General features: G+C 42.9%; 1 protein-coding gene across 4 annotated transcripts in view; it reads right to left on the bottom strand.

Annotated features, from left to right (window-relative positions):
• SPTBN2 (spectrin beta, non-erythrocytic 2) overlaps positions 1-27790 on the bottom strand; it is an 812320-nt gene that overhangs the window by 277006 nt on the left and 507524 nt on the right. For all 4 annotated transcript variants that reach the window (XM_069207822.1, XM_069207824.1, XM_069207825.1 and 1 more), the window contains 7 exons: positions 24052-24164; positions 10468-10655; positions 6668-6785; positions 5614-5772; positions 4934-5236; positions 2244-2397; positions 272-1142 (listed from right to left, as the gene is read on the bottom strand). In XM_069207822.1, the coding sequence (XP_069063923.1) occupies positions 272-1142; positions 2244-2397; positions 4934-5236; positions 5614-5772; positions 6668-6785; positions 10468-10655; positions 24052-24164 (1906 nt within the window). The remainder of the gene's footprint in view (positions 1-271; positions 1143-2243; positions 2398-4933; positions 5237-5613; positions 5773-6667; positions 6786-10467; positions 10656-24051; positions 24165-27790) is intronic.

Here is a 27790-nt window from a genome sequence, read left to right as displayed (position 1 = left end):
AGATTACCTAACAATGCTTAAACTTATATGCACGCTATGCTAATTAAATATGACCCGATTCCTCATAAAATACTAAGAGAACTCAAATAGTAAATGTGCATTGAAACAAAAAAGATGTGTAACGAGGCAATGGAATGGGTGAATTTGAGAACAATCAGCGCTATTCCAGCTGTATCGCAGTTGGAGTAGTGTATGCTCGATTTCGCGCCCACAGAAATGCTTTCTCCTGGCAATTTGAAGCCATGGTCCAAAGAGAAAACATGTGACCTACCTCTGCTGCACCACCTCTAGATCCTCCAGTTTCTCCGGGATTTCCAGGCTGTTTAACCAGAGCTCCTTCTCATCTATCCATAGACCGCAGGCATCTGATTCGCTAAACATCTTGTAGAGAGCCAGGGCATCCTGCAGGGCCTGCTTACGATGCTCAGCCAGTGACGCCAGTTCTTCGTAACGCTGCTCAATTGCAGGGAGTCGCCCATCCACCTCTGGTGATTGGGAGAACTTGGTGGGCAAGCTGCGAGCCTGCTCATGCAGAGCATCGATGGTGGGCCGGTGATTCACAATCTCCTCTTCTACATCCTTGTGCTTTTTGGCCAGTGACTGGGTGGAGTACTCATCATGCCCCACTTCAGGGCTGGAGACAATGCGCAGGGTGTCCAGAATCCAGGCTTCAATGTCATTTGCATCAGCCTGGAATTGGTAAAAACTAGCAGCCTCCTTCAAACGCATCTCTCGCTCACTGGAGAGGGCTCGTAGTCCCTCCCATTGACCCTGGATGTCCTTTATCCGATCCCTGATTTCACTGGCACCAAAGTGTCCCTCGGCAACAAGGCCCTCACCTTCACGAATCGTCTGCTGCAGAGGCCCATAGCGACCACTCATCTCATCCTGGAAAGCATCATGTTTGCTAATAAGACGTAGCACACTGGTCAGATCTTTGCCAAAATCATCTGATGACAGGATTTGGCATTGTTCACGGATCCAAGCCTCCTCTTCGCCCATATCCCAGAAGAACTTCCATAGCCGTCGGGACTCCTCCAGCTTCTCTTTTCTGGCTGCAGCCAGCTCACACAGCTGTCGGTAACAGAGGTCCAGCTTGGTGATACGGTCACTCACAATCTGAGGGTCACATGGTTTGTAACCTGAGGAGAAAAAAAAACAACCATGAAAACGATGTTCCCACACACACTTAACCCTTTATACACCTACCCCTAAGGTTGTAATTTGGAGACAACAGACCTCTCAGATGAGGCTATTTAGGTAAGCCATCTCAAGCTTCACATTATCCTCGCTGCATACCAAAGTAGGGTAGCAATACTCAAGGGTGAATGTCTCTAAAAAAGGCTGGCAGTGACATCAACCAGCTCTCTAGACGTCACTGCCGCATCAGTGTAGAGTTCTGCCGCCACTGAAATAAGCTTGTGCTAAGGGTCAAGTGGAAGTTTGCAGCTTCCAGACATTTCTTCCAATTTCACATTCTGACTGGTAAATTGGGGTTACTACTGCCAAGGTGTAACCTGTCTCCACAAACATAGTTAGTCCCACAATGGGTCCCATATCCTGATGAAAGACCATGAATCACATATGTTATTAGGTGCAACTTCTAAAAATAAGGGTCATGTCCGTTCAAGACAGAGAACAGTTTGACTACCCTGTTGCTGAAACACACACAGCAGGCTCTCACTGAGACATTTACCAGTCAGTGACAGCTAAATATGAGACAACCTCCAATGGGGTCTGTCTGCCCCTAGTATCTCCTGTGTCATGACCAGTCAGCAACCTCAACTGCTGCCTCCTGCAAACCAGAAACTACCTAACACACCTCCTTAATTGAAGCAAACCACAGCTAATGTGAAGGCTGGAATAAATTAGCTATCAAATGTGTCGATCAGCGGTCAGAGCCCCAATAACTGAGTACACAAAAACAGGTTTAGCTGGCTGGGGATCTGTCAGAGCATGAGGTAGCAGAAGCTGACTTTTGGGCGCACTTCAGAATTTGCATATATACATTTCGTTTTTTACAAAGTAGCCCTTGATTGTCCGAATGCTCTGTAAATGTCCCAACATATTACTTTATATACCTATGAGTAACAAACATAGGGTTTCCATTGCACACTTATACCCACATAGAGGTTTTAACTATGGCATGAACATAGCTCTTACTCCAGAACTCACTAAAAAAAAGATGTAAAGACTTGCTAATGTACAAGGGAAGATCATTGAAATTTATAAGAAACCAGTACCTTCTCCATCCGCTGCAAACTTCTGAGCGGCGCTGCTGACAGCCTTGACTCGCTCTGCCTGCACTGCGATGTCAGCCTCCACCAGTGTGTGGGTTTGCAGCAGGTCTTCCACGCCATGCAGGTGCTTACCGAAATCCTGTGATTGCAAGCGGCTCTGCAAACGGACAAGCGTTCATCAGTCATGGCTGAGACCATTTAACAACCACTGGGTAGCACAAAATATTCCTCCCTTTGATCTTGTTCCACCCACCCTAGAGATGAAATTATTCAGAATCCTCAGCAAGCTTAAAAAATGCTTGGCATCAACTGTCACCATCAAAGATGAACATGGATGATATTTGTCCTTTCATATAACGAAGATACTACCCCGTAACCACCCTCTACCTCCAATAATTCGACCACTAACCTTATTTAAAAACATCACTTATAAACAGGCCATGGAGAAATTTCAATTACACCAGCGTAATTTGCTTAATTTCAGGAATTTCATGGTATGCTTTTTCCACAAAATTCCCAAAATAACACCACGTTGTGCAATTATATCACGTTTGTGGCAAAATTATAGCTTAAGAGCATGGGAACAATGCCAAGACCGAGAAAGTGACTGCTGTTCGAAGCATGTGTGTTATACTCACTTTTTTGCATAAAAGACATCTATCCTGACCAAAATGACTGTGAGGCCGCATTTAGCACTGAACAGAGCTAAGAGGTGGATCTGCGAATGATGTAATTTTTCCAATTTTAGCATAGTTAAACAAAGCCAAATGGCATGAACTTGTCACGCCCCTACTTATAACCCACCCCACGCAAAATTATATTTCTTCCCAGATCTACCGTCCATTCCAAGTTCACAGAAAAAACTATACCCTGTCACCTATATCACAAAATATTGCTTTCACAAGGGAACACCCTTGATCAACATAAAAAGATCTTGTATCACCCACGCAAAAAATCTCACTTGCTCACAACTGGTCAGTCAACTACAGACCCTTTCCATGTTTACATTTTTTTTAAATACCACCACCAAACCAACTTAGAACTAAATATGAAATTTACAGATATGCTTCACCCATTTCATTCCACTGATTAAGCAGAGCACTGTTGAGAAATCACTCTTGGTTGTTGGACACAATGGGCCAATCGGTGTGGCATTGATTCTTGGTTGACACGCTACAATCATGATTACCTTGCAAACTAACAGTGGTTTTACAACTGCTCCTCTTGTGCCCAGGTCTGAAGTCAAAGTTAGGCTTTGGTGTTCATAGGGGAGTCGTTCTGTCCCCTCCTCCTAAACATCTAATGGCAAAATCAGCCTGTCCATCCTTTCCCACATGTATGCCAAAGACACTAAAGTATGCTGAAAGTTACTTGTGACCATCAGTCTAAATGCCTAGCCTCCACCAACTAGATAGAGCATTCCACAAAGATTCCTTGATTGTATGCGCTGTATAAGGAATTTACATAAAAGATTTGAAATTACCTTTTAAGATTACCTTTATGGTATTAGGCAAGGAGAGAAAGCAAGTGTTCTCCCAACCTCTTTCCTTTAATATAGGGGGATACGGAGGAGATACCTGTCTCTTACTCGGCCTTGCTGCACCTCCCATTTTTAAAATAAACCTTTAGCTGACTTTCTAAACTATGCTATCTACCCCTTCATACTGTATTTTTGTGATCTGCATTTAAGTATTATAGCACAACTAGCTCTTATAACTCCCTGTTTGACACAGGCAGACAGCAATGATAACTGACAAACCTTAGGGTTATATTTGACAGCATCATTAAATTCTACTAGTGATCAGCATCCTCGCAGAGCAGCCTAAGATCCAATTCCTATCTTTAAAATGTACATAGCAACCTCTATCAGTTGGTTGCGTAATAAAGGGAATGGGAACCACGACCTCAGTTCATCCCCAAGCACTCCCACTGCTTGACTGTCGGGCAATTAATCAATTTGAAAGCATTTCTTCTAAACCAACAAACCCATGCTCTTCTGACATATTAATATTTGCCAGCTTCCAAACATATGTTTCTACTTTTCTCACACTGAGGGGCTCTGAGATGCCCTGATTCTCTTGCAACAATAGGAGGAAGAAAAATCTCAGTTATCTGCTACTGGTGCCTTCATTCTCGTGACTCGTTCTTGAATAAGTCACAGCCTTATGGAACAAAATGAAGCCGCTCACTAAAGGATTATTATTCAATGCATCCACATTTCACTTCAATGTTGAACACCCTAAAAATATACAGGTACCCAATACTGTTGATCTGAAGCTCACTTATAAATACTAGCAAGCACTTTTCCTTTTCTCCACTAATGAAGACCACCAGGTCCATGCTCTAGCACTCTTCTAGTGAAAATCATGATGTCTGTATTCTAACTCTGCGTTTGTAGAATTGGTCAAATCTATATTCAATCTTGTGACAAGTAAAGACTACATGTTCCAGCTCCCCAGCAGGTATGACAAGAGTCTATTTCGGTTCTCTACCACTTTAAGAAACCCAAAACAACGTTCAAGCTGTACACTACTATAAATGAACTGGATGATGTTCTAGCACATCACCGGTAAACACAATTTCAAGCACTCAAGACATCAAGACTAATTTCTTAACTTGCAAAAAAAAGAAAACCTTTCTCTTAACCGTCAACTCTTCTACAAGATGGAGATTTTTTATAATAATTTGCGCACCTTCATATCCTCCATCCAGTCCAGGAGGTAAATCAGATCCTGGAGCATCTTCTGAAGGTCTAGGTTCATGTTAAGCCGCTCACGGCGGGCTGCCACCAATTCCCGCAAGTAGTCCCAGAGTCGAGTGACATTGTTTTTCCTTGCCAAAATACGCTTGATGTCATGGTACCGTTCAGCTTCCAGCTCTGCTGCTACTGCATGTACTGCCTGAACTCGCTCACTGTAGGCTACAATGTCAGTTTCGATGGCTTCATGCTTACGGACAGCGGCTTCTACTGCAGGCAGGTCTAGACCAAAGTTGTCCTAAAGGGAAGAATGTAAAACTTGAGCAAGTGAATCTCAATAATTCAATCATCAAATTACAACAGTATCTGGAATCAGAGGTGCATAATTTGTAATACCTGATGCACCAGCTTAAAAAGAGATCTGCGCATTGAAGTCATTCCCCGGGGCCTTTCGAAGAAGAATATTAATGTTTTGAGACACATAAAGCAGGATAATATTCAAGTGAAATGCATAGAGCAGGATATGAATCGCGTGGGACATGAGCAGCAGTATTCCTTCTTTAGAAACCGTGGCCTGCTTATCAATCGGACACTGAGAAACCTACTTTTGTTTATGTGAGGCACATATAGCCCCTTCCAGCCCAACCTGAGTAACAGATTTAAGTTCTGACTCACCTGAGACACAAGCCGTTGATTCTCACTAAGCCAGGTTTCCCTCATTGCTGCCTTTCGGTCGAATCTTGCAGCCAGCTGCTCCAGTTTTTCCTGACGAATGAGCTCGTTTCGCAGTGCCAGCTCCCTTTCGTGCTCAGCCTTCTCAAGTCTCTCCCAGGCCTGCAGAGAACAGTGATGTACACAAAAAGCATTCAGAACAAGCTTCTTCATGACACCTATGACAACTAATATGGTTGTGAAAGTTGTGTGGGTAACAGCAGCATGTGCTCTCCTTTTTTGTCTCAACGCCTTAAGACTCAAACTATTCTAGAACTTCCTTTTAGACCCTTCAGGTCATACTCTACGCTGCAGCCCTACGAACGCCACTGGAAGAAGGTGAATGACAAGAGCGCACACTCTTTTTACTGATCACACAGCTAGCTATGCCACGACAACCCGTTTTCTACAATCATCAATATCCAAATGGAAAGGAAAAAGACTGCTCTGGGTTTTATCTTTAGACGACTCTCCAGGCATTTGCCATGGGACAAAACCCATTTCTGTCTTAAGTTAAGAGCTGTAATAGGTGGCCCAAGCTAAATAAATCTTTGACAGGTGAGAAGTTGCGCCTTGATCTTTATTTACCAGCACTAAACATTAACCCTGTGCAGTGTCTCTTCATCAACAAAAAGCAAGAGAAATGTCTGCAGAGACTAGAAAATATAATCTGACACTGCTGAATTTCTACCGCAATTTTTTTTTAATGCGTTATTTTACTCAACCAGTTTTCCATTTAAATGAAACAAATAGATTGAATGCATTTATGTAAGTGCATAGCAATATTTTGGCAGTAAACAGCCCTTCGACAATTACGGGTATCTCTCTATTCTACAAAGTTGCTTTTTGTAGTAGAAACATACTATAACATTGCTTCATTATTAAATTACGGAAATACACTGCTGCCCTTATGCACCTTTAACAAATACAAATGATATTTGGAGATTTTCAGGTGAGACACATTTATTTACAGTCCTTTTCTGACACCACCAGCTTCCCAAAGATGCACATTACTTACTCGATTGATGTCAAAGATGAGCTTGCCCTCCCTCGGGGTGTACACTTTCTGGTTATTGGCTCTCATTTTACTCTGGATGGTGAAGAGCAGTACTTCCAGGTTACCTTTTTCTGTGAACCTGCCAGATTAAATGCAAGTTATTTTTTAATATCCATTTTCCTCCTAGCATACAACGTATACATGTGTACTGTATTTTGTATTTTACCTTTTTCCTGCGTGATGTATCATAAATTAGCTGAGTGACTGAAATAGCAATACTAATATTATACGACTGTACAGTGGAACAAAGACTTTAAACTTCTCTCTCAAGTTGGATGAAGTTTGCTTAGTATGACGAGTTTCCCCAACATATCCTGTTAGCGAGATTCTATACAAGTAAGGTATTCTGTGAGATGGTTTTCCTTTTAAAGAGGAGCTTTTAAATAATTTTCTTTTGCAAACCCACGTCAAGCAGATGTTTCCGCTCTGCAACTTTTCGTTCACTCTTGTAGACTCGGTCAAGTTCAAGAAACATAACGAAAAATAAGAACAAGGGCAATTTCACACAACTCTAAATAAAACAATGAGCAAATACTGTGGCCTGTCCGTTTATTGTCATATCACTCATTCACTTCTCCTTTTCATGGATCAAATACATGATAGACAGTCAAGTCACTACCTAGAGGGTTATCTGTCAAAATGCAAAAGTCTAGTCCTCAATACTGCTTCATCGACATCTAGCCTGCTTTTCTAAATGTTATTTCAGCTGTGATGACCATATAAATAGAGGGGGGAAATATTTTAGCCTTAAGTAGTATTAGTTTGAAGGGTAACTCGTCCTTGAAGGTGAAATCAATGTTTTAATGGCACTAGCCCTTTTGAGCGTTATTGGTCTTCGGCCACCAGCTGCCTTTAAATGCTTTTCAATGGGCTTCCCTTCAACACACAATAGTGAGAAACTTTGTTTACAGACCTTTTGCTCTCAATAGAGAACAGTAGAGCACCAACTTACTGATGTTTACAGCAACCTGTTCCAGCTTCTGACTGCAGGAGAAGGCACTGGAAGATTCCAGGACCAACAATACAATAGGACTGTTAATACACTAGGGTAGTTAACAATGCTAAATATTAGGATATTCACTGTACTGAGGTCTTCTGCCATTTAATATGAATACCCATGCAGTGCGCTTGCTACTCTCCTTAGAGTAACCCGTACTGAAAGGACTGCAGCAGAGTGCCCTAATGCAGACAGAAACATTCAACCTGAACTAGTAGTCACGACCACAATCCACAAATTTGGGAAAAAGTAATTTTCCTCTGCATCCCTTAAATAGCCTATAGATCTAAAGAGAGAGGAATTTTCCCTGACTGGGAGAGAAAGAGCAGACACTGTGAATTTATTCAGTTATTTTTCTAATCCCAGTTTCTCTATGACCTGTGATCCAAGAAGTCCTAATTGTCCGAGATCTTGCTTTTCTTATTGTTTCTTGAAATCTCAACTGAAGCTAAACTTCCTCCAAACTCCTTTCAAAGAAGTTATGCACCTTCCTTTAGGAGAATATCTGGGTCTTTGAAAAAGCTTTGAACTGTGAGTAAGTCTTCCTGTGTTATCAGTATGTCCTGAACCTACAATTGACGCTTCACAGCAATCCTTAAAAAAGGCAACTCCTCTGCAGTGCTGTGGAGGACCATCAGTAAGATCAAATGAGTTTGGCAGGCAAATAAGCAGACGCTGAGGACTTGGTGTACCCTCTGGCTTGGAGAATCATATTTTTTAAACATTTCTCATGTTGTTAATTAACAACATATTACATGAACAAAAGAAACTCAGCTTGGCCTTTATATCGTAAATCAGTCAGTGGTCATTGTTGAATCAATTTGGTTACATTATAACTTTTTTCAGTACGAGGTAAATAAAAAACATTTTTTGGCACATCTTTGCATCTCCGTTTCAAGCAAAAAACTATTTGTCTTCCATCCCACACTCGAACAATCTCGACTCCACCCACTCAGGATTTTCTCATGACGATCTCCCACTGTCCGATAAGCTGTCCGTCTCAGACTTCATCAATGCATTATGGTCAGTCGGGATTTCTACCATCTCCTCCCGTAGCCCCAGTTATGACTATGTGTTCATCCACTCTCACCTCGTGGATTTACTGCTCCCTTGCCAAGGCCCATTCATGCGAGTCCTCAATCGAGACTGGCATCTGGGAGCAACTGGGAAAAGTTAACGAATGGCTATTCGTCTTTCAGGCAAAAGTAATCTTAGTGTGGCAATTCAGTTTCTGATTTTTCAACCTTTATAAGGCCAGACTTTCAACCCCAATAGACAATGTTTCATTGTCACCCTTAACTGTACTGTCGTCACCCTCACCAAGCTGCGGTCCAATAGTCCTTTCACTTATAGCATTTCCATGTCATCTGCAGAAAGGTTGCAGTCCCTACACGACATTTCAGGCAGCACTCTGATCTTGTAAGGAATGTTCTGTGCTTTCTGTTGGGTGTCATATAAGTTTGATGTAATTCATTGTAGAGTAACATTACTGTGTTTTATGGGCACTTCAGAATGACGACTGAAAACCAAGCTGCTCACAACTTTTAAATTAAGTCTGGTAACTACCATACCTTCGAAAGCATGAGAGGCACTTGGTGTAATCTGAGGATGCCAATATTTATTCCTCACCCATGATTCTGGGCATCTTGGTCCACAATTGAGTGCAGTACAATCAACAACAGATTACTGGGGAGCAGGATCAGTAAGAGCGGGTTAGAAACCATCAACAGCATGAGAAATGCATTCTATTGCAAGTGAGCTCATGAATGCTCAAATGACCACTACAGCATCCTGACTGACCTCGTGTGAGAAAATATATTTTCATGGAAGAAGCACTGAGTGAGGGAATGAGGTACTGGGAAGAAAACGCAGGACAAACACCAGATTATGGGCATCTGACTTTGTGTCAGCATCTTGGTAGCGATCGTCTGACAATGCATATACTTCTTAACCTCACAACCAGAAGATAGACAATGGTTGCAGCGTCCGCTGAACAACTCCATTGTTTATTCTAAGCAAGATATCATTAACAAAACATTTCATCCTTGAGGTAATCCTCTTTTTTCTAGTTTTAGAATAAAAAGGCAAAAGTGGCCACTATGCTGACGAAGAATGATGAAATCCACAAAAAAGGAAACAACACCCAGAATATTAAAAACAATTAACAAAAGAAAAAGCGGGAAATTATCTCTAGTATGCTGTGGCAATGACAATAGTTTCGTAGGGCAGACTGGGAGAGCAGAAAGAAGGAAACCAAGGTGTTACTTGCTAAAAACAGGAATTTTTCTACATTAAGCCATTTGTATTGTAGTCGATACATGCTTTGATGAGATAACAGATTGTTAGGGTCAGAAAGTTGGGTTTGAGTAATGTCACGCAAAAAAGGATCACAATTGAAAGGTCTTAAATTCCCCTTTCCCATGCATGACATTACATCAAAGGTGTCCCTTCGGGCCCAAAGTGGGTATCATATGGACAAAGAACATTATGCCGAGTACCTTTACTCGTATGTAACATGGTTAACATGTAATAGGGTCTCTCTTTCCATCCATGTCTCCACATCCTGGTTTTTGCTTCCTTATGCTGGAACGGGGAATGTGCACTGCTTTGAGCATAAACTTTGTACATTATTTTTGTTTCGGATGATAACCACATATGGTTACAGCTTCTTCAATGACAAGCAACCTTTGTCAAGTCTCACATATTACTGTGGCAGCTTTCGAGAATGTCTTAACACAAACAGAAAATGATGCTAGAAACTCACTTTGGAGGTTTCTCCACAGTGCGATAGGTGTTGAAGGCCTGCAATTGGTTCTGCACTCCGCCAAGCGAGTTCGCCAGCTGCCGATCATTCAGAGTGTGAATGGTCTGCTCAATCCACTGTAGAAGATCCGATGCTAAGGTCTCATACTTTTCGATCAGCTGGTCCGCTTCAATTGCATAATCCAGCACCTGGAGTTGCAAAGAAAATAAACAAAAATTACCTGGGACCCAACAAAAGCGATCGGGCCACACATATAAAACCATTTGGCAGTACGAAATCTTGAGATTGCAAAATCACAAGCCTAATACTGAAAAGGGCTATTCTCAATGCACAAACGACCTTTCACTAGTCAAAGTATTTCGAACTTGTAAAAAAGCTTTTGAAACCCTTTCTGAATTCCAAACAAGTGGGGGTGCGGAAGGGGCAACCGATTCTCCCCACCACCTGCTGAGACTTGCAAAGGGATGTATCAATGGTTTGTTACTGAAAATGCGGTCACAAAACAATGATCAGTTACCGCCAATGAATTGGGTGGTAACTGATTCACAAAGGGGGCGTCTTTCACCTTTGGACATCGCATAAGTAGTCTTGGAAGAAACAGGCAATGGTCGACAGGACCACATCCTATTCCCCCCAATGTGTTCCCAAGCGGTAAACCTTTTTTTAAAGCAACACTTGTCCTTTAATGAATATGAGCTGCTTTTAAAAATGAAAATGTCACTTACCCAGTGTACATCTGTTCGTGGCATCAGTCGCAGTAGATTCGCATGTTCTGCAATAGCTCGCCATCTGGTGTTGGGCCGGAGTGTTACAAGTTGTTTTTCTTCGAAGAAGTCTTTCGAGTCACGGGACCGAGTGACTCCTCCTTTTGTCTCCATTGCGCATGGGCGTCGACTCCATCTTCGATTGTTTTTCCCCGCAGAGGGTGAGGTAGGAGTTGAATTGTAGTAATAGTGCCCATGCAATGGAGTGACTAAGTATGCACCTATTTAAGGTTGAGATGACACATATATAAATAATTGAAGGTAACTTCCAAACTGCTACAGGCTCCCGGGGAGGCGGGTGGGCACATGCGAATCTACTGCGACTGATGCCACGAACAGATGTACACTGGGTAAATGACATTTTCAGTTCGATGGCATCTGTCGCTGTAGATACGCATGTTCTGCATAGACTAGTAAGCAGTTATTTCCCCAAAAGCGGTGGATCAGCCTGTAGGAGTGGAAGTAGTCTGAAATAATGTTCTTAATACAGCTTGACCTACTGTGGCTTGTTGTGCGGATAACACGTCTACACAGTAGTGCTTGGTGAATGTGTGAGGCGTAGACCATGTGGCTGCCTTACATATTTCTTGCATTGGGATGTTTCCTAGAAAGGCCATGGTAGCACCTTTCTTTCTGGTTGAGTGTGCCCTTGGTGTAATGGGCAGCTGTCGTTTAGCTTTAAGGTAGCAGATTTGGATGCATTTAACTATCCATCTGGCTATACCTTGTTTTGAAATTGGGTTTCCTGCATGAGGTTTTTGAAATGCAATAAAGAGTTGTTTAGTCTTTCTGATGTTTTTTGTTCTGTCAATGTAATACATCAATGCTCTTTTGACATCTAATGTATGTAGTGCCCTTTCAGCTACGGTATCTGGCTGTGGAAAGAACACTGGAAGTTCCACTGTTTGATTTAGATGGAACGGTGAAATAACCTTTGGCAAAAATTTAGGATTGGTCCTTAGGACGACTTTATTTTTGTGTAGTTGTATAAAAGGTTCCTGTATTGTAAACGCCTGAATCTCGCTTACTCTTCTTAGGGAAGTAATGGCGATGAGAAATGCCACCTTCCAGGTTAGGAACTGTATGTCGCAGGAGTGCATGGGTTCAAAAGGTGGACCCATAAGTCTAGTTAGGACAACATTTAGGTTCCATGAAGGAACAGGTAGTGTTCTTGGTGGTATAATTCTCCTAAGGCCCTCCATGAATGCTTTAATGACTGGTATCTTATATAGGGAAGTTGAATAGGTAGTCTGCAGGTATGCAGATATTGCTGCAAGGTGTATTTTAATGGAAGAGAAAGCTAGGTTAGATTTTTGTAAGTGAAGCAAGTAACCCACTACATGTTCTGGAGTTGTGTGTAATGGTTGTATTTGATTAATATGGCAGTAGCAAACAAACCTCTTCCATTTACTTGCATAGCAGTGCCTGGTGGATGGCCTTCTGGCTTGTTTTATGACTTCCATACATTCTTGGGTAAGTTGTAAGTGCCCGAATTCTAGGATTTCAGGAGCCAGATTGCTAGATTCAGCGATGCTGGATCTGGGTGTCTGATCTTTTGGTTGTGCTGTGTCAACAGATCTGGCCTGTTGGGCAATTTGATGCAGGGTACCACTGATAGGTCTAGCAGCGTTGTGTACCAGGGTTGCCTTGCCCAAGTTGGTGCTATCAATATGAGTTTGAGTTTGCTTTGACTGAGTTTGTTTACCAGGTAAGGAAGGAGAGGGAGAGGAGGAAAAGCGTAAGCAAATATCCCTGACCAGTTCATCCATAGGGCATTGCCTTGGGATTGTTTGTGTGGGTATCTGGATGCGAAGTTTTGGCATTTTGCGTTCTCCCTTGTCGCAAACAAGTCTATCTGAGGTGTTCCCCAGAGTTTGAAATAAGTGTTCAGAATTTGGGGGTGAATTTCCCATTCGTGGACCTGTTGATGATCTCGAGAGAGATTGTCTGCGAGTTGATTTTTGATCCCTGGTATAAACTGTGCTATTAGGCGAATTTGGTTGTGAATTGCCCAATGCCAAATTTTTTGTGCTAGCAGGCTTAACTGCGTGGAGTGCGTCCCCCCCTGCTTGTTTAGATAATACATTGTTGTCATGTTGTCTGTTTTGACGAGAATGTATTTGTGAACTATTATTGGTTGGAAAGCTTTTAGTGCTTGAAAAACTGCTAGAAGTTCTAGGTGATTGATATGCAGTTTTGTTTGATGTACGTTCCATTGTCCTTGTATGCTGTGTTGATCGAGGTGTGCTCCCCACCCTGTCATGGAAGCATCTGTTGTTATTACGTATTGTGGCACTGGGTCTTGGAAAGGCCGCCCTTTGTTTAAATTTATGTTGTTCCACCACAGAAGCGAGAGGTAAGTTTGGCGGTCTATTAACACCAGATCTAGAAGGTGACCCTGTGCTTGAGACCACTGTGATGCTAGGCATTGTTGTAAGGGCCTCATGTGCAGTCTTGCGTTTGGGACAATGGCTATGCATGAAGACATCATGCCTAGGAGTTGTAATACCATCTTTGCCTGTATCTTTTGTGTTGGATACATGCGTTGTATGATGGTGTTGAAATTTAGAATTCTTTGTGGACTTGGAGTGGCTACTCCCTTTGATGTGTCTATTATGGCTCCTAGGTATTGTTGTACCTTGCGCGGCAGAATGTTGGATTTTGTAAAGTTGACGGTGAACCCGAGTTTGAAGAGGGTTTGTATGATCTGATTTGTGTGTTTTGAGCACTGTATGAAAGCATGGGCCTTGATTAGCCAGTCGTCCAAATATGGGAACACATGTATTTGCTGCCTTCTTATGTGTGCAGCGACTACCGCTAGACATTTGGTAAAGACTCTTGGTGCGGTTGTTAATCCGAAAGGCAGTACCTTGAATTGGTAATGTATTCCTTTGAATACAAACCTTAGGTATTTCCTGTGCGATGGGTGTATTGGTATATGGAAATAAGCATCCTTGAGGTCTAAAGTTGCCATGTAGTCGTGTAGTTTTAGCAATGGCAATACTTCTTGTAGTGTGACCATGTGGAAGTGGTCTGATTTGATGAAAGTGTTCACTACTCTGAGGTCTAGGATTGGTCTCAGTGTTTTGTCCTTCTTTGGTATCAGAAAGTACAGTGAGTAAACTCCTGTGTTTATTTGTGTGTTTGGCACTAATTCGATTGCATTCTTTTGCAATAGTGCCTGCACTTCTATCTCCAGGAGATTGGAATGGTGTGTTGTTAAATTTTGTGCTTTTGGTGGTATGTTTGGAGGGAATTGTAGAAATTCTATGCAATAACCATGTTGGATAATTGCTAGAACCCAAGTGTCTGTAGTGATTTTCTCCCATGCTTTGTAATAATGACCTATTCTTCCCCCCACTGGTGTTGTGTGGAGGGGGTGAGTGACATGTGAGTCACTGTTTAGTAGTAGGGGTTTTGGGGCTTTGAAATCTTCCTCTATTTCTAGGGAATTGCCCTCCTCTATATTGTCCCCGAAAACCTCCTCTATACTGTCCCTGGTAACTGGACGGTGTGGCTTGTGAGGTGCTGGCTTGTGTGCTTTGACCCCGAAACCCCCCTCGAAAGGGCGTTTTACGGAATGTGCTGTAATTCCCTCTGCTCTGCGGGGAGTAGAGTGCGCCCATGGCTTTGGCAGTGTCCGTATCTTTTTTGAGTTTCTCAATCGCTGTGTCCACTTCTGGACCGAACAGTTCTTTTTCATTAAAAGGCATATTGAGAACTGCTTGTTGAATCTCTGGTTTAAATCCAGACGTTCGGAGCCATGCATGCCTTCTGATAGTTACAGATGTATTAATTGTCCGTGCAGCTGTATCTGCAGCGTCCATGGAGGAGCGTATCTGGTTGTTGGAGATGGTCTGTCCCTCCTCAACCACTTGTTTTGCCCTATTTTGTAAGTCCTTGGGCAGATGTTCAATGAGATGTTGCATCTCGTCCCAGTGGGCTCTGTCATAGCGCGCAAGTAGTGCCTGGGAGTTCGCGATGCGCCACTGGTTTGCAGCTTGTGCTGCGACTCTTTTACCAGCTGCATCGAACTTGCGGCTTTCTTTATCTGGGGGTGGTGCATCTCCAGATGTGTGAGAGTTGGCCCTTTTCCTAGCTGCTCCTACAACGACAGAGTCTGGTGGCAGCTGTGTAGTGATGAAAACCGGGTCCGTAGGAGGCGCCTTATACTTTTTTTCCACCCTTGGTGTGATTGCTCTACTTTTGACCGGCTCCTTAAAGATGTCTTTTGCGTGCCGGAGCATACCAGGGAGCATAGGCAGGCTTTGGTATGAGCTGTGGGTGGAGGAGAGTGTGTTGAATAAGAAATCATCCTCGACCTGTTCTGAGTGGAGGCTTACGTTGTGAAATTGTGCTGCTCTAGCCACCACTTGAGAGTACGCGGTGCTGTCTTCTGGTGGAGATGGCTTTGTAGGGTATGCCTCCGGACTGTTATCTGACACTGGGGCGTCGTATAGGTCCCATGCGTCCTGATCTTGGTCACCCTGGCTCATGGTGGTGTGAGCTGGGGAGTGTGATGGAGTTTGTGCTGGTGAAACGTTAATCACGGGCGGAGGAGAGGGTGGTGGGGTAACTCTTTTCACCACTTTTGGTTGTGGTGTTTGTTCCGTCTGGAACTCCAACCTTCTCTTTCTCCTAATGGGGGGAAGGGTGCTTATTTTTCCTGTCCCCTGCTGAATGAAGATACGCTTTTGCGTATGGTCCACATCAGTTGCTTGTAGCTCTTCCTCAAACCTATGCTTCTGCATTTGGGAGGTTAGCGAGTGCTCTTCTGTATAAGAGCCTGAAGCTGGGTCGCTTGCAGTTTGTTTCGGCATCGAAACTTTGTCTGCGTGTTTTTTCGGCTCCGAGGTGACTTTTTTCCTTTTCGGGGCCGAAACCTCTCGGCGTCGATCTGTTTCGGTGCCGCTGTCTCGGCGTCGAGCCGTGTCCACACCGGCATCTCGGTGTCGAGGCTTGTCTCCAGCACTTTCTCGGTCCCGAGAAGGCTGCGTGCCGGTGTCTCGACCGGAGTCGGACGATCTCGGCACTGTTTGGGCCTTTTTCGGTGCCGACGGTCGGTCACCGAATTTATGGGTCGAGCCATGGCCTGGTGGCAGTGGCGTCCCCTGGGCCTTGTAAATGTTCCTCTGAGTGGATTTCGACGTCTTACTCACGGTTTGTGTATCGTCGAATCCTTCGGAGTCTGAGTCTTGGATCGAGAAGGTACCTTCCTCTTCCTGTTCCTCGAACTCCCGTTGGGCTGTCGGTGCGGACGCCATCTGAAGTCTTCTGGCTCGACGGTCTCGGAGTGTTTTTCGGGACCGGAACGCACGACAGGCCTCGCAGGTGTCTTCGCTGTGCTCAGGTGACAGGCACAGGTTGCAGACCAAGTGTTGGTCTGTGTAGGGGTATTTATTGTGGCATTTGGGGCAGAAACGGAACGGGGTCCGTTCCATCGGCGTTCTTCAGCACGCGGTCGGGCCGACCAGGCCCCGACGGAGGATCGAAAAACTACCCCGAAGGGCACCGGAGCTCTTCGATCTTCGATGCGGTGTGGAATCTAAGTACGCCGATCCCGAACGCAACAATACCGACGAAAATCTTCCGAAATTAGCTAATTTTCCGTTCCGAAACTCGGAGCGACAGGAACACGTCCGAACCCGATGGCGGAAAAAAAACAATCGAAGATGGAGTCGACGCCCATGCGCAATGGAGACAAAAGGAGGAGTCACTCGGTCCCGTGACTCGAAAGACTTCTTCGAAGAAAAACAACTTGTAACACTCCGGCCCAACACCAGATGGCGAGCTATTGCAGAACATGCGTATCTACAGCGACAGATGCCATCGAACATAATGTTCTCCATTTGGGACTGGAAATACAAGTATGGTGGTCTGTTGTCCCTTGTAAGCTTTCATCCCTGCATGCACAGCCAGTCACAAGGGGTCACAAATAGAGACCTGTCAAATAATGGTAATTAGACAGGTTATTTTGCGACTTCTCGTGAATGAACAATTTTTTATGCTGTTTATAACTATACAGGTCACATACCAAACTTCATTCACATGTGTAAACCAGTCGGTGTGCATATTGCACATCCCTGGTTTGCAAATATGAATAGTATATCACATCCACATTTTCTGCATTTTCTAGACTGGTTGGACTATACCACATTGCTCCTCTTGAGCTTGTGTACTCCTGTCATGTTTTTTAGTTTGTGTTCAGTAAACTATAAGACAATGTTTCTACCACTAATGTTGCCATAGATTCCAAACCTATAAGGCTACCAGACAGGGTTCTGATTTTGTTTTTCTAGAGCAGTGGTATGATGCATGTGTAGTCTGTTTGACGTCCGAACCAAACTATCACTGTCACCCCACATATTCAGTAGCACCACTGATGGGTTTCTGGACGTTGTTTATCCTGTAAATTTGTCTATACGGCTGAGTATCTCTTTACAAAAGACTTTGATCTTCTTTTATTCCCACCATTTGTGAAGAGGGACGAGCCCTTCTCTGAGCCACAGAGCCAACATGAATCAGAATTTCCGGGAAACATGCTCTGGATTCTGATGGGTGTTATATCCTGCTTAAGACATGTTTTTTTTAGTATCAGGTAAACAGTTAAACAGATGAAGCTCCTTGCCGCTCCCTAGAGGTAATCATGTTTAAGGACGCCAAGGAGGCTGTCCTGTGCCACTGAAGCTTTTTATCTGCAAAATTAGAACGCTGATGTTATCCAAAAGGTATCAGGTTATGTTTAGAATCTACGCAATATGTTAAGGCTGTGACGTATTTCATAAATTTCAATGTTTTGCCACTTTATAGTAACTGCTGCAGCTCTCTGCAAATCTAGTGGACAGTTGCCCTTTTAGGCAACGGTTCCAGAAGAAGAAAATTTGGGAGATAGATAAAGTGAAGTCAGAAATCGTGTACCTTTGTGCGTAAAGTCCAGTGTGCACTGAATTTGAGGTTCATTGAGGCACTGTTCTCTTTTTCATGTCTGCGACACTGCCCGTATGACAGAACTGTGAGGACCTTGTTTTTTACTATGTTAGTAAAATATTCATATCCACAGTTCTTTTTTTAAACTTTTCTCTCGTCTATGTAAACCATGATGATGTCATACCTCAATTTATCACATATGAGGGAAGTTATCAGAGTGAATAAAATGGCTTCATCTATGTCCCAAAGACCTCTACCCCAACACTCACGACCCGCTCTCCCCACTGCATAGCCACCCATCTCACAAAGGTCATGCTTCTCCAATATGTTTGTGTATTTATTCAATATTCCTAACCTCGCCCATTCTATTAACTTCCCCTAGTGGAGGACTACTTTCACCAAATGGGCTCACAACTAGTCAAACTTTAGTCACCCAGAGATAGTACCACAAGCATTTTACCTTGATAAGAGATTTCTTACTGTGACTGGCATCGCACACACCATTTAAAGTTACACAACAGACCAGAAGAAGGGGCAGAGGAGTGTTAATTCCGGCTCACAAAATGTTCTGGGTCTAGTTTCTTCTTAACTTCTGGACTTTTCATAAAAAGTACATCAAAAGAACCAGAGGTCAGAAAGTGCCCAGCAATGGGACTGATGCGCCACTCAAAGTGTTGTCATGATTCTCTTCAGAGTCTAGTATTTTAATGTCTTAGTCCTACCTCATCACAGAGAACACTGAATAACATCTATTACACTGCATGCTGTATCAGTGAATTACGTTCAAAACACTCCCATGCGCTAAGCTTTTTGTCTGTGGATTGGTTACGAGGCTCTCCTGTGCACTTCTCCAAAACCCATCTTCCCAAAAATGCCCTTTTCAGATATTCCTCATGATCTCTGCTTACAAAAGCAGTTGCTCAGTTGATCAGTGGTAAACTGTGTTTGCTGGTACTACTCCAAGGTAAAAATCTTCCTGCATTTTTGTCTTGCTTAGCTTTTCCGTTGCTACATCACACATTATTGGTTATGATTTGCTTCTTCCATTCCATGTGGCTTACCTTTCCCTTTTTGTAAGCGTCTTCATTATCACTAGCTTACTTTCATTTTACAGAAATGCTGTAAAATTGCTGCGTAGGCTGGCAATTGCAGTTGCTGCGTAGGCTGGCAAAACACCCCATGTAAAGTAATGGACTCTGCTCCAGTGTATGAAATGGAGTTTACACCCTCTGCCATGAATGCCTATGTATGAAAAGACACCTCATGGACGCACACAACTTCATGGGAATCAGCCACGAACATGGAGTCACAAGCGCAGCATCCCTTTAAATGTGTATTGGTGTGTAGGTGTAAAGGCAAAACAAGCATTGGCAAAGCCTATAGGTCTCGGCAATTCGAGAGCTATTGGCGTTGTCAATGTTATTGTCTTACATAAGTGGATAGACTCCAATATCCCCTATATATCACATCAGTCCAGCGTAAAGAGGCTCCTCGATTGTTCCCTGTCCTGCTGGCATTGCGCATTAGTTTGTCCCACCGGATCCCCATGAGATGGGAGAATATGTCCAAGAGGCTGAAGCTGCAGCTGCAGTTCAGGGGTGAGTCCAAGATGGCAGAGCATTCTTTCAACAACCCCCTACCTGGACTACGAAGCTGTCTGCCCTGCGCTATTAGACCCTGAGGAAGGAGGCCCGGAGCAGGACCTGTCTGCCGGAGACCAGGACGTCCCATTCGACAAAAATGGAAAGGTAAACCAAGTGCTCCTCAGAGGGCATGGAGTGTGCTGAAGCGGATATGTTAATTAAAATTATTAATGAGTGTTTATGCATTTTGAATAATAAAAATAAATTGTAGAGAAAATTAATGTAGAAAAATAATTTGCAAGTTTGAAAATGTGCCCACGAAGAGTGGCTACCAAAATTCACGATTATACTAAAATGACAAAAAATATGTGAAAATGTTGAAAATGCGTAATTATAATGTAGTAATATGTCATACTGAGAGATATGACGTATGTTTTGCATTATATTGTGGAGCTAACTTAGCCGAAGTTGTGGCCTAGTTTTGCCAGGCCTCATGCAGAAGCTGAATAATCATGCAATGTAGAGAAGCTGATGTGTTGCACTGACCTTGAACTACTCGCATTTATAAAATCTTCTTAGCTAGAATTTTCTGCAATGAACAGACGGACAGGAGATGAGGAACTAGAGTATGTATCCAATTCAGTGTAAAGCAGACGAGATGTACTTTCCCAGGACTCGAACAATAGAGACACTGACTGGAGAAGATGCAACATTTTTTATACCTGATGAGCCGGATGATGAGGACATCATACAGTGAACCAATCGACACCCTGAGAACGGCGAAATATTAGAATTCATAGATTTGTAAAATAAAAGTTATTGGCTAGCGTCATATATGTTGATTAATTTACCAATTAGGAATTAGAGGATGGACTGGGCAACTTTAATATAATGTCATGACAAGGGGGAAAAACTTCAGAACTGTTGGGAGACGTTAGACTCAGATGATCAGGGAGAGAACGTATTCCGAAACTGATGCGATATTGGGGGAGAAGAGATTCAAGATTCTGTCATTGGGCTCAAGCTCTTAAGAGCCTGATGCGATGCTGATCGATTGATGCCCTGAAGACGAAGACTGACTTTGTTGCTGATCCATACCGTGGATAGGTAGCTATGACAATGTGACTGATTAACTTTTGTGTCTTTTCTTTCTAGGTACCAACTGAGCTGTTTAATAGTTTTTCTCGTAGCTGGATGTTTTTCCAAATTCATGTTCCAAATTGTTTTCACATGAAATCCCACATGCTAATGCTAATATGTGCTAGGTAGAGTTCTGATTCTGAGACATTGACATATATACGGTGACAATGATTGATGGACTGATTTGCTGAACTCTGCTACCCATGTTAACCTATTCTTCGTATTTGGCTTATGTCGAGGCATTAGTACATATGTTTTCTAAAGTTCTGATTAGATTATGTTATTGGTGGTCACTAATGAATTAATCTTGAGTGGATTGAATAAAGTTTGAATTAACCTTATGCATTAGTATTGTAACAAATAGGGAAATAAAAATTGATAAAACATATAATTGAGCTGTGGTTATTCATGGGATGTCGACACTATTCACTGATGATTAATGTCTTTGCTTATTACTTATTGTTTTGTGCATTGATTATTGATGGTCATCGATTACTACATCGCTAGGAAACTCCATGCGAATCAAAAGGTTCATCGACCTATACGCGTCCCCTTGTAAATTTACTTACTAAGGACTAGGCGTGCTAACAAGTGCCAGGGTGCTTCAGCACAGGAGGCAGACTGTAAGGGAAGTGACCATCCATGTGAAGCTCTGGAGGGCAGGACCAGGTGACACGGAGAACACAGCAGCCGGCCTCAGGGAGAAATATAAATAAAACACAAATGAGCCAATGGCGAAGATGTATAAACCTACGGCGGGTGGGGGAGAGGTAACTCGGAAAGCTACACCGGAGGTTCAGGACAGGAAGAGAGGACGTGCGTTACTGCCAGAGCTGCGGACTATGGAGCTGGGGAACCGGGTTTGGGTGTCGGCACAACATCCTGTGATCTTGGGCAGATCACTTGATCTCCCTGTTCCTACAAAACAACTGTGTCCTTGTGTAAAGTAACTGGTGCTTATGTAAAACACTCTAATAATACAGTAGGGTGGTGTTGCTGCCATATAAAACTGTACTGGAAAAGAAAAGATAAATAAGGAGTAAACTGAAAGCACGAGCACCGTATGAAGAGCTACAAGACAAAGGAAAAAAGTGGCAAAATAGGACATAAGACTGTTTACATGTACTTGGCCATGCTCTGGAGGGAGGGTGAAACACCAGAGCGGCATGACGTATTTATGCCATGTACAAATGGGGACAAAGGACTTGAGAGGGACGATGGAGCAAGCAAATTGGGTGGACTGAAGCCCACAGGCTGAACACTACACATCTCTTCGAGGAAGCGCATGCGCTGCCTAGCCGAGACCTAAAAAAACATGGAGCAGACCCTCTTCGCTTTCGCTGCCCTTATATAAAATTCTTGGGTCACTGTCCCACCTTATAGTGTCCCCAACAGTATGGTGGGCCCTCCATCCACTATGCACATTCCATAGCAGCAACAGATAAAGTGTCACATTAAGTACACCATGTTCAACAGTTAAAACCGTGCCCTTGCTTGGGTCATATCTACTTTATTACAAATCCTTGGCAGCACAAACATAAATCTGAGGGACAGAACTCACCCTTTTTAGGGGAGTCACTCCAAAAGAGAAAACCACATCCAGCAGTCTATCTTATATCAAAAAAAACATTTGTCAACAGCTTTGGCCCTAATAGAACCACAGGACTGATTCTTCTGTTCTTTCAAAGTCATTGGATCTCCAGAAATCTCCTGCTTTACGTAAAGCCAACTATGCGTCAATTAATAGCTCATATGATCCATAGAAAAGAAGTAATTTGAATTGTCTCCCCGCGAGCTGCATAACCTTTGCTAACACTGCTGTACATCAGCCATTATGTCGAATACTCTTTGAGACCACTTGCCTAAGTGAGACGTAACGGGTTGGGCAGCCCTAAACACATCCGCTGTCTCGATCCATGGACTGACGTCACATATTGTCAGACAAATCATATATAGTGTATCAGTTTATGTTACGGGTATGGTAATGTTCTTGTCTGCTCACCTGTGCAGCAAAGTACTCTATAAATAGTGATTAATATCAAACTTTGCTTTTTATTCATGCATTGTTAGAGCTCGTGGAGGTTTTAAGTATTAGTTGACTAAATATCATTAAAGAAGAGGAAATGCCTGTTGAGTTTCCCTTTATTCAGAGTATCAGGATCTTAGAAATTTCCAAATGGTGATTTGGTGGATACCGCAAGAGATTAGCAAAACTATACTTGTGTAACCTTAGCCAATTATTGTGCAAAAAATTTGAACAATGACTCCAAATACAGTGACTAGAATGATATTGTGTATCAAGGCCCACGGGTTGTTTAGGAAAAATATAATACCAACCTGTGCCATAAATACCCTCAAAGAACGCTCCCAAATTAAAGTTTATAAATGTTTTGTGACTCTAAGGGCCTTGCCTAGAAACTAATCTACACCTTCACTGTTCTAGCACAAAAATAACATCTTTACAGTGACCCCCGATTAAACTATTTCATTCTAGCTTTGGACAATGGCACAGAATCCATCTATTTTACTGTGGCTAAATGGATAACCTGAAAATTCCTGATATCAGCATGTGTAAATGCTCTTTCTGAAGAAATCAAGCCCACTGACCGAGCCACCTTCTCAAGGTGGCCCAACAAGGCCCTTGTCTGAGGGTTGCGGCCTCACTTGGATGCCTATCAATGCAGCATAAAACATAACCTGCTTGTTCTGTTGGATGCATGGCACTGAACGCTCCCACGGGGATTGTTGTCTGCGAGTACAACAGATCCAATTCTTGTAAATATACTGTCAAGTGCCACCCCCTTCAACTTGCATTGGACCGTGTGTTATTGTGACCTGTATCCATCCGGAAGCACTTAACATGAAAACTTAACTGACTTTGGTTGGTCTGGTTTTCATTTAGTATAGACTGAAACCATGTTCTTCATTCACCATATTATGAATTAACTGACAAAAGTCGCAGGATTAGGGAAGAACTGTGACACGCCTTGGGTTCCCTGCACTCGATCAGATGCTTTTCAGACATACTGTCAACATCCATATCTGCACGCGTGCTCATCCTCTCCACTGTATGATGCGCAGTCTCCTGTGGGCAAGTCATTGCTACTCTTTGCACAAATAAACCAGTTAGTAATGTTGACATCCCACGTGGAGTAATAGGGCATCCTCACCTTTCCGATACGCTTGCCCTCCACGGCCAAAGCTTTCATCTTGGAGAAGTAGTGATAGTAGGTAGCCACATAGGTGATGATGGACTTCTCGTCTGGCTGGTCCACATTGACGTCTGTAAAAAAAAAAAAAAAAAAAAAAAAAAATGTTTACAAAAACAGGCAAAGTCGTAATATTTTTAAACTCAAAAGGCTTTGATCAAAGTGAAACGATGCAAAAAGAAAACAGCAAAGACAATCAGTCTTGCGGTGGCTACCAGGCTTTTGGCTTTGGCAGCGATAGCTTTGTTTTGCCATGATTTTTTTTTATATGTGAAACACAGTTGGAGCTATTGTTCCACTTGCGAACATTAACAAAAAAAAAAATGGTAAAAATAAGCAAAAATATTTTCTGGTCTCAAAAACACATTGATACAGTCGCCCCTGGCACTGGGTGTGAATGAGTTTGGGTGCGTTCCTTGTGGAAGGGCGCAGTTTCATCGCTCACAGTGAAGTTAATCAATGGCTGAAGCAGCCTGACCCATTTGGCCCATGCTCTATGCTGCAGCCGGTAGAAGAAAATGTGAATGACAATAACAGGCCAAAGAGCGCTGGCTGAAAACCCCTATAAGAAAATATACTATACATATACTTTTACTGAAATCAAAAGGTCTTGGCTGACGCCAGAGTGAAAGCATATGACTAGATCGGAACGCAGCAGAAGTGGGAAGAGATCAGAAACGGTCTCGGGGACAGACAGCATTAGGTCGGAGCACTCCTGTTGACTCAGCTACGCAAGAACGCATTTAGATCAGTACTACGGCTACTGGAGGGAGGCTGGCACACTAGACTCACTTCAGAGCTGCTCATCCTCAAATCATAAACAGCCATGGCGGTGTAACTTCTGTCAAAAAAACTCAAGCATGTGATATTGATATCCAGAGGATGATAAATGTATGTAGTTCCTATTCTAAAAGCTGACAAGCTAAGACGATTTCACTCAAAGCGATATGTTAGGTCTTTAATGTAAGAGGTAACAAACCTGGAGACTTTCAGATTAAAGACGTGGCAAGTTAAGACCCTCCATCTTTTGTGAGGAAGGGGATACTGAATACACAAAAAGGCCACAATCTAATTAATATGGGATGTGAGTATTTTGTAAGCCTTTTCATGGGTTTGGGTGCCTGTAGCTATCACCTGTGCAAGCGGTGGCATTTATTTTGGGCTATTCTAGTTTGGTAGTAACAGAGCTGCACATCGAGAGTCATGGGAGACAAACTGAGGTCTTGTATTTTAAGTGGGGCGGGAGGAGGGTGAATAGTTTCAGTGCACTGCCCCAGTGGGAGCTGGGACTCTCCTTATACATTAGGAGCAAGATTGTGAAAATCTATACTGGCTACAGACTTTTTAAATAATCAGTGGAGTCATTCAGTCCTGTTAACTGGCTTACTGAGGCACCCTCAAACAAAAGGAGCACAACCAGAGGTTGCGAAGGGGGGGCAGTGGACCCACAGATCAGGAAGTGTAGAGGCGTGGGAGGCTGCTCTGCTGCTTTATGTACATCACTGAGGAAAATATCCTATCAGTGATGGCAATAGACACATTCATGCAAGAAGGCCATTTGTCAGAAGTGATCTGGTTAAAGTATTCATCTGTCCAGATGTTTCCATCAGAGCTTCAAATAGGCTCAAGCTGGTGACTTTGGCAATCTGAACAGAACGAGGCAGCAAGGGAGACCGGAAGCAGAAAACAGTCATCTTCAAACGACTAGTTTACCTTTTTCTTCTGTAGACTTACTGATTCTTAGTAAAAGGAAGTAGACGGTAGGGGATTTCACACTTGAAACAAGAGAAATGTTACTACTGGTGCGGCAGGTCAGGGAGGTGACGGAGGTACAATCTAAGGCTGGTGAGGGTAATTTCACAGCTGATGGAGTGGTCAACTGATGGGGTCAATCAATGGATGATCTTGGATCCTTTCACAACAGAAGGATGTGTCATTTTAGCGCTGTTGTTGGGATATTGGGGGTTGATTTATGCATTATGGGACTGGGATTCTATGGCCATCGTTGGGTATATTTTCACTGATATTGGAAAGAGCTTCTTTCATACATAATATAAAGGGTAATTTTATAACTGGTGTGGTTGGTCCACTGGTGATCAGTGGAGAAAGCAATAGCTCGAGAAATGGTCATTTCATGGCTGATGGAGAAAGTCGTTTAATGGATGACGAAGTTGACCTTTATAATGTGATTCATGCGGTGCCATCTCTTAAGTGTTCTGTATAAGATGTATTATTACTCTCCACTGTAAAGGTTCTTAATTTACCGACACTCGAAGGATGGAAAACCGATTCGGACTGGAAAGATCTCAGGACCTGGAGATCACAGAATCAGCAGTTAGCTTTTAACTCTCCGATTCATGGTGCCGGCTGATGGTCGTATCTTGTTGCTTATAGGTAGGAGTCAAATAATGACTGGAAACGTTATTTCAAGGCCGATGCCAAGAAAGCTGCATGTTTCAAGCAAAGGGACTTTCAATGCTGACACCACACATTGTGTTTGGGGCAAGGGGGATGGCGAGGTGAATTAAGGGCAGGTTGGTAGGTGTATACATTAAGGAAGCAGGCAATGCCCTAGATAATGTATCAGTGCTGGGTTCCATGGCTAATGGGCAGAGGAATAAGGCTCCACTGCTGGCGCATTTAATAAAAATGTGTTTATACACTACCACAAAAAAATTATATTAAGGGTAATTGAATATCTTTGACTTACTATGAAGACTGTTTTTGTCCGACGCAGCACTAATTTACTGAGTCATGAGAATGAAAGAAAGAAATGTTTTTGTTACATTTTGCAAAAATGATCCCAAGGCAGCATCTCTTAAATTCCGCCTTTGTGTTGTAAGTGTGACCCGTGCATTGTGGTGCAGAGGTGGCAACCCTGGCTTCCACTTTTAGTTAAATGAATATCACCAAGATTAAACCGAAGCAATCAGTGCGAAGAAATGCGCTACTCGACGCCCTAAAAATACATTTCAGCGCTTTGACCACAAAGGGGCAGCATTAACTAGCAAACACAAACACGGTACAAAAAAAATCTCGAGAATGTGTTTATCACGGTACTTTCAACTATCTGATCCATCTCTTTTGTCTCAGGTCCGATTGGCATTGGTATAATGCAGGGCCCACTGGAATTATCCGGCAAGGGAGGACCACAATTGTGACAGGGTTGACTAAATTATTCGGCAACATATATGAGCTGTAATGCGTCAGGTTTTGTGCGATCATTACTTCATTATTGTGTCATTTTTACACAGCAAGACTGTCTGGGCAAAGGTATCACCTTAATAAAACCAGTTTAACACCCTAATACATCAATAAGCAACAAAAAGGTGACGGGCAACCTTTCCCACGGGCCCTCCACAGTGCGCCAACACACGAAGCTGAATTTTTAGGTAACTTTTGGTCCGTTCGAGTTAGAAACATTTTTTGTTAAAATCTGCAGATGATGGATTACATGCCAAATCGAGCAAATCCTTTATGGTGAAAACGCTGCAGCCGCAAAAATCGCATAATTCCAGGGGGCCTTGTATAATGTAACTACATTCATTTGGGTGGCAACGTCGCTGATTGGACGTAGAGGGAAGAGGCTCCCATTGATATTACATCGGGAAGCTGTAGCTAGGACCAAAAGAAAAAAAAAAAAAAAAAAAAAAAAAATGACCCTTGCTCAAAATAACCAGTTACAAATTTTAAGTAGGAA

The sequence above is a fragment of the Pleurodeles waltl genome, chromosome 9 (genome assembly GCF_031143425.1).
Source record: "Pleurodeles waltl isolate 20211129_DDA chromosome 9, aPleWal1.hap1.20221129, whole genome shotgun sequence".
NCBI classification, from domain to species: domain Eukaryota; kingdom Metazoa; phylum Chordata; class Amphibia; order Caudata; family Salamandridae; genus Pleurodeles; species Pleurodeles waltl.
The sequence above is the reverse complement of the archived record's forward strand: the minus strand, read 5'-3'. Positions and strand labels throughout refer to the sequence as shown.